A 13,741-nucleotide genomic window follows, 5' to 3' on the forward strand; every position below is an offset into this window, starting at 1 on the left:
ACATAAGTAGATGGTTAGCAGGAGACAGCTTACAGCAATGACGGGCATCACTTCTATCAGGACAAAATGTAGCTAATTTGGCATTAATTAAATGAGCTCTATGGAGCACCTTACATTGCATTAGGCCATGTCTGGCGCATATAGAGGAGGAGTGGACCATCTTTAAAATATCTTCCCATTGTTCTTCCGCAATTTCAACACTAAGGTCATTTCCCAAGATTCTTTGAAAGAAACCATGGGATTTTTATTTAATGTGTTTATTAAATTATAAATTGCTTATATTAAATGTTTCATGCTCGTATATAAACAAAAAGAATAGTCAAGAAGGTGTTCAGGAGACGGTTAGGAACGTGGGGAAACAATTTCTTAACAAAAGTGTCTGACCTGAAAGAAACGAAACAATTGACTGTTGGCGAGATGGTATTTAGTGGATAGAAATAAAAAAGATGCGAATACCCCGTCTTCATATAAATACTTTACCTTAACGAGTCTATTAGCTGCCCAGATGCGAAAAGTGTGATTAAAAGAAGATAATTTTATTGTTCAAAATAGGTGTATGGATAGATGCTTTATGCAAGCCGTAATGCTTTCTGAATTAAACCCAAATTTTAATATTGTTAATGACTACCACCGCTGATAATTAATGGAAGCTGAGAGCTGATAACAGAGTGCATTTTTTTGACAATATCCCTGAGGGAACCCAGGGGGCACAACAAAGGCATAGTTTTTAATATTTTTTTCCAAACCTGAATGACAATTAAAAAAAAAATGTTTCAAAACAAGGTTAGTAAATGGAGTCCAATAAAAAAAATAATTAAGTTAAAAAAAAGATAAAAATAGAACATTTTTGGGTGATAATATTAAATTCTTGTAACGGTTGTCATGTTTGGTTTGCTAATATTTGTGAAAGCGTGTTAAAAGCAAAGTTGACACATATTTAGGGATTTTACTTGTATAATCCTCTTTGTTTGTTGATATGATAACATGTTTTGGAAGATTGTAAATTCTTCATTTATCCCTCTAATGTTAATGGATACCTGTGGAAAATGTTGATGAGTCTTATTTTGCTGTTGTGAATGGATTTACACAGTAATGTTTAAGCTAGCTGGTTAATCAGTCATTGTAATGAATGTTTTGATGATTCTTCATCATGTTTGTGTGTTGTTAAACTTTGCTGCTTCAGCAATTTTTGCTGTTAAACTGCACCTCAACTCGCTATCTGTAACCCTTTTTATTTTGTTCCAGTAAAAATGCTGCTTAATTTTTAGGCAATGTTCTTTCATTTATTAGTTCATTCATTGATCATAATAGAGTAGTGAAGCGATGTTGTCAAAACCTAGAAGAGTCATTTCCATGTTATACTTTTGTGTAAAACAACATATGGTAAACATAACTTGAAATCTTTGTTTTTTAGGTTTGTTTAAAATGTACATTATGCACCAGTCACATTTTACAATACGTTTCATTAGTTAAAGTCCCCAAGAAATAAAAACCAACCGTATAATTGATTTTGTTAACTCACATTTCTAGTTTTCTGGTGAACAATTCATCTCTGCATGTCATTACGGAAAAAATAAATAGTTTACCTTTTTAATCTTTCATTGAAATCTGAAAATGCACTTACTGCTCTTTTTATTTTACATTTTTTTAGTTAAATTGTCAGATTATGTATATTCAATTCAATTCAGCTTTATTTGTATAGCGCTTTTACAATGTAGATTGTGTCAAGGCAGCTTTACATAAATGGTCATAGTAACTGGAACAGGGTAGTTCAGTTTTTAGTGTTTAAGTTCAGTTCAGTTTAGCTCAGTTCAGTGTGGTTTAAAGTCATTACTGAGAGTCCAAACACTGAAGAGCAAATTCATCGATGCACAGCTCTACCGATCATGAACCATGCAATCGAGAGGAGACAGCGGAGAGGGAAAAAAAACTTCACTGATAGAGTGAAGAAAAAAAAACTTGAGACAAACAAGACTCAGTTGGGCACGACCATTTTAATTTCTCCGCTGGCTAAAAGTCTTGTGCAGAGCTGCAGTCTCAGCGGTGGAGACTGGAAGCTGGCCTCAGCGAAGACTCTTCTGTTCCTGTAGTGTCACTCGAAATCCTCGAAAGTCTCATACTCTCCACTCCCCCATGACCATCAGCGCAGCAGAAGCTCAGGATACGGCCTGGTCCCAGATATGGAAACCTTGGGATCATCTCGTCGCTGGTCTTGGATCCAATCAGTGACTCCGCATAATCTGAGGACCTCGGGATGAGTTTCCCCAGGTGGAAATGGAGAAAAAAAAAGAGAGAATTAGCGTAGCTGCTGTTCATAGTTTATATAAGCAAGATCCAGAAATATATAATAATATATCTTAGGAATTGAGTTCGGCTAACATATTTAACCACACCCCTCCAACTGTCTGTTTTGACAACAAACAGAAATTGTGAGCATGGGTCCGTTCTTCGTACCTCGCTTAAATGATCTAAGATGATTTGACAAATCCTGGATCTTTTCATCTTGATAACTGATCTCTCGCTAATTTGGTTCTTCAAACAAGTTCCCGAATCAGATTAGAATGTCTGGATAAACTGATCTGAGATCGTTGCGTGTGTTGTGAAGGACAGATCTATCGATCCTCGAAATCATGATCAGCAATGCAACGATTGGCTGACGGCACAGCAGCGTAATGACATCATCTGATTAATATTCAATTATCCATGCGAGCAGAATTACATCAAATTAACTGGTTGTTTACAAAAGCATTTTGATAGTGGTAAAGGCATCTGCAACTTTTGTGAAGCATCAAATCACCGGCATATTAACTATCAAAAGATGTTTATGACTGCATAAATGTATTATTGCTTTAAAAAAAGTCACATATTGTGCATTTCTATTATACACAATTTGTACTAAAGCGATCTAAAAAGTTCATATCAATAAGTTTTCTCTGTGCACCACCAGGTGGCAATCTTTGTACTTTCATTTCGAGAGTGCAGATTGCATAGGTTTTATTAATATGTATAATTTTATTTATTTTATTAATGACTATAACTTTATATATATATATATATATATATATATATATATATATATATATATATATATATATATATATATATATATATACATACATACATATATATATATATATATATATATATATATATATATATATATATATATATAGTTTAAAAATATTTACTCTTTTTCCCAAGTGTTTATAACTACTACTGTAGGAAAATATCAGAATTCGGAACATACTTTCTGTATTATCTTTGCTTGAACTGACCCGATCTAATCCTGTTTATATGAATTGAACCTGCTCCCGATCAGGTTTAAGCTAGCAGAACTGTTGCTTTAACAACAACTCTCGGATCAGCTTTGGAGAACGAAACGATCCTGGATCGTGTCAAATCGTCAATATCCAAATCCAGCTAACTGAGTAATCCACGTACGAAGAACGGACCCCAGGAGGAGTCTGTTAGGTTGTTATTTTCCTGATCTTTCTGAATGAAATCCGTACTTTACTACATCCATTCAGCCCACAGTATATGGAAATACATAATAAATAGCTTCATCTTCATCTTGTCCCAACACAATTCAACTGCATGGAACCAAGCATTTGTTACAGTGTTCAACCAAAAAAAATGGTTATTTGTCCCTCAATCCCACTTTATTTCCTCAGAAGTGTTGTAATAAGTGGCTACAATCCTGTATTGGCTAACAACATTGTTTTGAAAAGCCAAGTCGGTTTACTGTTTGTCTCTGGAATGCTACTCTGAAAAGGTCGGCCTGTTGCAATCCTTTCAGTGGGTGTGCCTCATATTAAAGGTGAAATGGTTGCCAGTTGAGGGAGGCTTTCTCACACAATGTGGGCGGGTACGTCAGAGAGTTAGCCGCTGAGGATGTGCCATGTCTCAGAAAACGTGCGAGGTGTAAGAGGAAGCATGATGTCAGTCGCAGCCTTGGTAACACAGTGTAGGTGTCTGCGAATCCACCTACTAATATGGCAAGGATCCGCCTCCCAGCCTGTCAGGGGCAAAGCAAAGCTGGCCGTCTGTAGTAGGCAGTAACCCTCTCCTCCCCCCTTCTGTCCCTACGAAAGCTCCCCCTTAATCCCGGGCCTTTTGATAGGCTGCGGTAACCAGGGCAACGGTCTTGTATGCGTGTCAGCTGATGTGTGTCCAAAGTGCCCGCAGCGCACAGAAGGGGAAGAAAACAATTTGTCTTTGTTGGAGTGTCTGCCCCATCAAAGGTCGTTATAAACCGCTGATATGGACCGATCTCGTCCAATTGCGTCCAAAGTCCTTACCTAGAAAATATGTGTTTGAGAGCATGACATTCTTTCGTTTTATGATTTTCGGGGGTTCAGCCTGTATATAAAATCTGCTTTCTCAGTTTGCCAGGTCTCATGTTTCTTCATTGATAGCAGGAAGTTTGACGGAAAAACATGAAGGCAGATTTTTAAATGACTGACACCACGCACTGTAAAAAAAAAAGGCCTGAGACATACATCTAATACCCTGCATTGAACATGTACACATGGACATCACCTGTATTTTGTGTAACTGCAGGTTAACTATGTCAATATAAAGCAGCGTTAACTATTTAAAGGTATTAGTTATTAGATGATTAAAGTCATGGTAGCTAATAATCTTAACATTTCTGATATTGATTGTTATATATTATGTGCAACTTTTGTAAAACTTTCGTTTTGAAACGATAATTATTGTGAAAAGTATGGAGCTAATAATAAGCCAAAACAATCTGAATTCGAATTGTGTTCATTTGAATTGTTTTTATATGCCGTTTAAAATTGTTTTGAATCAATTTTTTTTAAATTTTCATTCATTTTCTTTTCGGCTTAGTCCCTTCTTTTCGCCTTAGTCTTACATTTCAGATGTTCAATATCCAAATTATGAAATTCGAATTCAAACAGTTATTAACAGCATATAAAAGTTCAGATTTATTAAATTACAATTGTCAATCATTCAAATTAAAACAATTCAAATTCGGATTGTTTTGGCATATTATTAGCTCCATACTATACTAATTAACTTGAGTTAAACTGATTCTACTGTAAAATACTGTACAATTTGAGGCAGTCGGTTTCAGACTTTGCTTGAGGGCTGCAGGTTGAAGCTAAATGTACCAAATTGTATTACATTAAATTAGCTAATTTATGTGTGTATTATTAAAAAACAACCTGAAAACATTGTTTTAAAATTTATTAAATAACGATACAATATATATATATATATATATATATATATATATATATATATATATATATATATATATATATATATATATATATATATATATATATTTTTTTTTTTTTTTTTTTTTTTTTAACATTTTATAATGAACTTATAGTAAAACATAAACTATCCCATTTGTAACACAATGGAGCTCAATGCACTAGTTGAGCTGCTCCTGCCTTTGCCTTGATTTGCTCGCTGATGTCTTGTGCATTATCCTTTATCTGTCAAGTGACTATTTACATTTTAAAAGACTGATTAATTTACACATTTAAATGAAACATTTCATTTCAGGTGGCTTTTTTGTAGCTCGTCAGTTAAACAAAGAAACAAAAGGTTACATTAAATTGTCAAAGGCATTCAGCCCAACTAACTCCTTATCATTCTCCTTCAATTTAGGCCAAACCAAAGGTTAACATGGGCCAACATTGGCCCGCAGGCCCTCCATTGGGCACCACTGTTGTATAGCAACAAATCATAAAATGGCAGTCACGGTACAGCCCTGTAAAATTACAGTACATTACTGGCAACTGCAGCTGCCAGTTGTTGTTTTTTTTACAGTGTGGGTCTGTGTGTACATTGGTTTTTGGGGTATGATGATCCTGTTGTTGGTTTATTATTTAAAAGTATCACATTTTATTGTTAATACAGGTGCTTTTTGTGTTCTTACGTTCTCTCTGTCTCGATCGATCAATCTCTGTCCATTCATTTCAGCAGATAATATAAGCTCATAATTTGGCCTAATAAACATATTTCTAAAAGTACTGCTGACATTTCAATCTGATCCAAACATAAAAATAAATAAAAATTTCAAAAAATCCCAGAAATGATGTGATATGGAATGAGACAAAGAGAAAATACTCAACTACTGAAATTGATTTAATATTTTGTACAAATGGGAATGACAGCTTCAAGTCTTGTACTTGCATTGCTTGTTCAGATGTGATTTTTTGCTTGAACCACTGAAGGTACCCTGAAAATATTTTTTCTTTTTAAAAGATGTCTAATAGATGTCTAATTAACGTCTAAACAAAATCGTCTTGGCTAAAACATGGCTAAATTTGGGCTCTCAGTGAAAATCTAATAGATGTCTAAGAATAGGCCAAAACTAGTCTAGTCATCAAATAAACAGAAATGAATGACTACACATATAAAGTCTGTCTAATCTGTCTATTTGACGACTAGTCTAGTTTTGGGCTATTCATAGATCTCAATTAGATTTTCACTGACAGCCCAAGTTTAGCCTTGTTTTGGCCAAGCTGTCTACGTTTAGGTGTCTGTTAGATGTCTATTAAGCACAAAATTGTTTGCTGGGTATGGTCTGTTTTTTGGATGTTTTATATTTTTCTGGACTTTGAACGAGTCAGGTTTTGTACCATGCTGTCCATGGAGGATGAGGGAGCTCTCCGATTTCATGTAAAATATTAAAATTGTTACATTGTTGCTCTTTGTTCTTGGTGCGGTTCGCTTCCATACGGCAAAGTTTCTAAACAGATCAAAAGAGCTAAAACAAGTCACGTGTGAGTAAACTCTCCTCACATTGGTCAGAGTTTCAGGGTTTATTTTGCAGAGTCCTGCTCAGCTGTCGGGGGGGGGGGGGTGGTTGGGTGGTGTTTGACAAGGTGTGTGCGACATTTCTGAAAAGCGAAGAAGGATGCGGTGGGGAGGGGTGAGAAGGGTGCGTCCCCGCATGCGGGAGTCTCTGTGCTTGGTTGGCAAAATTAGCCAAAATAAGCATCCCTAACAGGGTTCAACGCCGATCGGCCAGATCGGACCAGTGGTTCAGATTTTTACTTGCCCTGCCAATGTTTTCACTGTCCCTTCCAAAAAAAATGTTAATAGCTATTTCTTAGCCACAAATTAAAAAACTGAAAAATGTGTCAAAATTTTTGTAAATCTAGAATTTAAATATTTAAAAAATGTTAATAAATGTACAATGAGCAAAATTCAAAGTGCTTTGCAAACAAAAGCTGCAAAATGTGCAGGCGTTTTATTGCAAAACAAAAGATGGCTTGGCTGCCAAACTGACACCAAACCGTACAAAACATGGACAAGTAGTCACAGGCAAATTCAACTTTAGTGACAGGGCATCAGTGGCCCAATCGGGCCAGTAACAATCCTGTCTACTGTCCTGAGCATCTCACACGCTGGCCCCGGGCCATCAGGCAGTCCTTATTGTTGAGCCCTGAAGGTACTCGAATCATTCCGAAAAATACCAAAAAGCTAAACTCAAAACAGACAATATTCTTTCAGTGGTTTAATCTGAATATTATCCATCTATAAGAATACACATAAAACAAAACAATGACTTTATTCAACAGCTTCTTCCCCTCGGTGTCAGTATATTGTGCATGTTCATGGGCATTGTGCAGTGACATATGCCCTTTCGCCTCTGATTGGTTCATGTGTGCACAAACGTATTTCCATAGCTTGAACCACTGAAGGTACCCTGAAAATATGTTTTGTTTTTAAAAGATGTCTAATAGATGTCTAATAGACGCCTAAACAAAATCGTCTCGGTTAAAACAAGGCTAAATTTGGGCTCTCAGTGAAAATCTAATAGACGTCTAAGAATAGGCCAAAACTAGACTGGTCATCAAATAAACAAAAATGAATGTCTACACATATAAAGTCTGTCTAATCTGTTTATTTGATGACTAGTCTAGTTTTGGGCTACTCTTAGATGTCTATTAGATTTCAACTGACAGTCCAAGTTTAGCCTTGTTTTAGCCAAGCTGTCTACGTTTAGATGTCTATTAAACCCAAAATTGTTTGCTGGGTATGGTCTGTTTTTTGGATGTTTTATATTTTTCTGGACTTTGAAGGAGTCAGGTTTTGTACCATGCTGTCTATGGAGGATGAGGGAGCTCTCCGATTTCATGTAATGAAGTAATGAAAATATGTTATTTTTTACTGGAACAATATCTTTAATAATATAAACTGGACTCAAGTTTGGTCATTTCCTCAATTTTTTTAATCACAAATAAGGCTAAAGAAATACCATTTAAATTACTTCATAGAGTTTATCCCACAAAAGTATTTCTACAAAAATTTAAAATTGATATTGAGTTAGAATGCTGTTTTTGCAAAAGCTTTAATGAAACTATTTCACATTTATTTTGGTCTTGCCAATATACTCGACTATTTTGGATCAATGTTGAAGCTTTTATTGCTCATAATATCTTAAAAACCTTTTCCTTATCTTATAAACATGTGATTTTGGGTTTTTATGTTAAGGATCGCTGTTACGTCCTTTTAGATGTTAATATTAAACTAGGAGTAGATGACAATAACATACATTAGTTTAATGTGTGTGACAAGCGGATGGAGAAAGAAATAAACTGAATCAAATAATCACTGCAATTATTTATTGCCCATATATCCAATGAAAACCAGTGAAAATATATTATACAGTGAAAGAGAAATATTTACAATGATTAAATAATGAATTACCTGGGGGGAGAGGAAGTAGTTGAATGTGCTTAAATCAAAGATTTTTAAAAGATGAAGGTTTTATCATAAATTTTATTTTATTATTATGTAAATTTCACATACATAAATCCAAGTTTTCCAAAAGCAAACCTCTCTTCATGGTGTTAGAAAAAGAGATTCAAATGTATATAAAAGTGATTTCCAAGTCTCAAAATAGAAAAGCAATTAAAACAATTAATATATGCTCCTCCTTTATAATAACTAAATAACTAAAATTATAAAATGTGTGATACATAATTGTATGTAATTTGATAATTATGTACCCTCTCCTCTGTTTTTTTTCTCTCTTCTCCTTTGTTTTTTTCACTTATTTTATTCTTGTTAAGAAATGTAAAGTGATTGTATTATATTGTATAAGAAAACTGTACTGTGGTTCTTGTTAATTAAAAAAAAAACATAACAATATTCATTAATGAAGATATTTTACATAAAATAGATTACTGATTACTGTTCTTAAATGGTTAACTTACTCAAAATTAACCATTTAAGAACAGTAATCTAGTACATTTACTCAATATTTTGTGCTCTTACCACAGTCAGAATTCGTACATCCGTTTAGTTTTGTGCTCTGTAAATGACCATGTTCCTATTAAAGCATTTTGTTTCCATTTTATTGTGACAGATCCTGTTTTGCACTCTTAACACTCACAAAATTGATATGGAAAAGCTGCTGGGAGGGCAGATAGGACTGGAGGACTTCATCTTCGCTCACATAAAAGGGATCAAAAAGGAGATGGACGTGTACAAATCGGAGGAGGCACTTGGGCTCACAATTACAGACAATGGAGCTGGATATGCCTTCATAAAGGTACTGCAGACTCACAATGAAGCTGGCGCATGGTGTTATTATGGGATCTCACCTCTGCTTTAGCAGTTCATTTCATTTTCCAAGTGTAGAGCATGATAGTACTAACACTGCTTTTGTAGACAATAAAGATTTGCATGCTTTTGAAAGTACACAAATCCAGTGGCTGCAGAGTATTTCGTTGCTTGTGTACATTTAAAACAGTGTGTATGCTTTTTGTCTGACGCAGTGCTTCGGGTTGACGGAAGTCAATAAATTAGTGTCATTTAGAAAGGTGCCACCACCATGTGATAAAAGATTTCATAACACTGAACTCTGGGTTTGTCTGGAAGGCACTTATTTTAGCTAGTTGCCAAGGAAGTATTTTTCATTTGCATTATTAACTTCATATAAAAGTAAATAATAAAAACTCTATAGATGGATTTTTAAAACCTGCGCATATTCACAGGGTGCATTGATTCAATATGTTCTCTGATATCTACGTAGTTTGTATGTGGCTTAGCTAAGTTCAAATATTCTCCAGAGATGGTTTTATATATGTATAACTACAGAGAGATTTTGACCATAGTTGTGAATATTATTGAGCTTTGCATACTCTCAGAGATGCACACACATACACATAGTGTGATGTACTCCGAAATGCACAAGTGCAAAACATAATTCATTTGTCAAAAATAAATAAATAAATAAATAAATAAAAACCTGAGTAGATTCTTCAAACCCAGAGTTCAGTGTTCTCAATATATTTGGCTAAACTGGCATACGGCGGGTTAATTGACCAAAACAAAGAAAGACGTTTCGGCACCATTTCGAAGCAGAATATCTGACTTTAGCATCGTTTTTCAGATAAACAAGAATGTTCACTTAGCATGTTTCTTAAATATCTGCAAACATATTATGGTATTTTTATGCTTTAGAAGAGTCAAACTTGCATACAGCACATTTGAAGAGGAGAAGAGGTTCACGTTAGGAGTGACTCGAGCGAGTGAGCTATCTGTAGGCATCTGAGTTATGTGTTGAGAATAAAATACAGGCTAAAATTTAATTTATATCTGACCAAAAAGGCTCACAGATATGCATTTAGAGTTGTATTTTGTGGCAAATTTGCAATATACATGTTAAACGAACAATTTAAACAGACCTTATGCGTCTTTGGGGGTGCTGAATAAATTTGTAATCTGTATATCCAGCATTTTACGTTCTATCGAGCTGTGCACAGATGAAACTCGTGGTTGCTTGTTTCACAGACAGCTAGCTTATTTACTCTTCCGGCCTCTCCCATTTTCTCCACATTTAGATACATTTAAAAATAAGGAAAACAATTTTCATTGTTGTAATATCACAAATAAATGTGAAAAAATGTGGCCAATCATATGCTTGCAAATTAATAATCCCATATGTAAATGTCATTTCCATGTACTGAACTCCTATTATTCAGCTTTTTCTTTCGATTTCACATTTAAGAAAGCAAATGTTATGTTAATGAATCAGTAAATGTTACCTTAATTACTTTAATATAAAAATAAAAACCATTAAGTATATATTTATATAAATAATTTTAATTATAACTATTAATAAGAAAACTGTTGTATTAGTTAACTAACTAATCAACATCTACATCGATATTATGATAATAATTTTTTTAATTCCATTTGTACACTGGAATATACAGTTGAAGTCAGAATTATTAGCCTCCTTCGAATTTTTTTCTTCTTTTTAAAATATTTTTCAAATGATGTTAAACAGAGCAAGGAAATTTTCACAGAATGTCCGATAATATTTTTTCTTTTGAAAAAATATTATCGTATGTTTAACCATCATTATACAATGTTTGTTTAACCATCATTATACAATAACTTGCCTAATTACCCTAACCTGCCTAGTTAACCTTATCACCCTAGTTAAGCCTTTAAATGTCCCTTAAAGTTGTATAGAAGTGTCTTGAAAAATATCTAGTAAAATATTATTTACTGTCATCATGACAAAGATAAAATAAATTCATTATTAGAGATGAGTTATTAAAACTGTTATGATTAGAAATGTGTTGAAATAATCTGCTCTCCGTTAAACAGAAATTGGGGGAAAAATAAACAAGCGGTCTAATAATTCAGGGGGGCTAATAATTCTGACTTCAACTGTATAATTTTTCAGAAAAGCTTTCAAATAAAACTAAGATAACAAGTAAGTCATGTTTTCAGTATTCATGTTTAATGAAATTCGTCACTTTCTTGAAAAATTATATGTCTCTTTTGACTGCTTTGTTGAGCATGCTGTATTTAATTGGAATGTATGTTTAAAAACAACAAGCAAGCTGATGTGTGTGTGTTTTCTGTTTGGCAGCGTATCAAAGAGGGCAGTGTGGTGGACGGGGTGAAGGTGATCTGTGTGGGAGATCATATCGAGTGCATTAACGGGAAGAACATTGTGGGGATGCGGCATTATGAGGTTGCACGAATGCTGAAGGAACTGCCCAAAGACCAGACTTTTACCCTTAAACTAGTGGAGCCCATGAAAGCCTTTGGTTTGTCATTTATGCTAAATCTCTGACTGAATATTTCGATTTTGGATATTGTATATGACGGTATACATTAGGGCTGGGAGATTTGGCCTAAAATCTAATCTAATCTCGACTAATTGAAAATTTTAACTAGATTACAATTAATGGACAATTATTTTATTTATTTATTTAAAATTTTGACATTGTAATAGATTTTTAATAAGTTTTGTACAAAAAATATGCTGCGCTGGACCATGCCTGTGCTTTCGACACAGAACTATTAACACAGCGGAGTCACATGACTCCACACACGGTAGCGAAAGTGAAAAAATTCACCTGGAAAATGTTAATCGATTATAGGTTCATCACCCAGCCCTAGTATATATTAACAAACAATAGGTGATAAAATTAATATGTCCAGACTGATTTGCACATAGAGAAGTTTGTATAACAAACAAACAGTGCGGTCTAAGTAAACAATGATATAAGCTTCTAAAAAGGTGATGATTCATTTTCATTTAGAAAGAAAAATGTTTTATAACTGAATTTTCAATGAAGAACTGAAATATCCATAATTCTCAAGAACAACTTACCAATTAGAGAATCACCGCAGTATTAGCCATCAAGCTCAGCTATGCTCATCTATCTGTCTATCTATCTATCTATCTATCTATCTATCTATCTATCTATCTATCTATCTATCTATCTATCTATCTATCTATCTATCTATCTATCTATCTATCTATCTATCTATCTATCTATCTATCTATCCATCCATCCATCCATCGCATCCCATCACATCCCAATTTGTTTATCTATCAATGTTTATCTATGTATCAATCTATTTATGAAAGGCTCTATCTATCTATCTATCTATCTATCTATCTTTCTGTCTGTCCGTCCGTCCGTCCATTTATCTATTCATCCATCCATCCATGCATCCATCCATGCGTTTATTTATCTATCTGTCCATCTGTCCATCCATCTATCTATCTATCTATCTATCTATCTATCTATCTATCTATCTATCTATCTATCTATCTATCTATCTATCTATCTATCTGTCTGTCTGTCTGTCTGTCTGTCCATTTATCTATTCATCCATCCATCCATGTATCCATCCATCCGTTTATTTATCTATCTGCCCATCCGTCCATCTATCTATCTATCTATCTATCTATCTATCTATCTATCTATCTATCTATCTATCTATCTATCTATCTATCTATCTATCTATCTATCTATCTATCTATCTATCTATCTATCTGTCTGTCTGTCTGTCTATCTGTCTATCTATCTATCTATCTATCTATCTATCTATCTATCTATCTATCTATCTATCTATCTATCTATCTATCTATCTATCTATCTATCTATCTATCTATCTATCTATCTATCTATCTATCTATCTATCTATCTATCTATCTATCTATCTATCTATTTATCAGTCTGTCTGTCTGTCTGTCTGTCCGTCCATTTATCTATTCATCCATCCATCCATGTATCCATCCATCCGTTTATTTATCTATCTGTCCATCCGTCCGTCCATCCGTCCATCTATCTGTCCATCCGTCTATCTATCTATCTATCTATCTATCTATCTATCTATCTATCTATCTATCTATCTATCTATCTATCTATCTATCTATCTATCTATCTATCTGTCTGTCTGTCTGTCTGTCTGTCTGTCCATTTATCTA

At 34.1% G+C, this 13,741-nt stretch overlaps 1 protein-coding gene across 1 annotated transcript in view; it reads left to right on the top strand.

Moving 5' to 3' along the window:
* The window catches only part of gipc2 (GIPC PDZ domain containing family, member 2), a 31,082-nt gene that overhangs the window by 10,605 nt on the left and 6,736 nt on the right, over positions 1 to 13,741 (top strand). The window contains 2 exon segments of the mRNA NM_200930.1: positions 9,362 to 9,547; positions 11,885 to 12,065. Of these exon segments, the coding sequence (NP_957224.1) occupies positions 9,362 to 9,547; positions 11,885 to 12,065 (367 nt within the window).

This window comes from Danio rerio, chromosome 2 (assembly GCF_049306965.1).
Source record: "Danio rerio strain Tuebingen ecotype United States chromosome 2, GRCz12tu, whole genome shotgun sequence".
Taxonomy (NCBI): domain Eukaryota; kingdom Metazoa; phylum Chordata; class Actinopteri; order Cypriniformes; family Danionidae; genus Danio; species Danio rerio.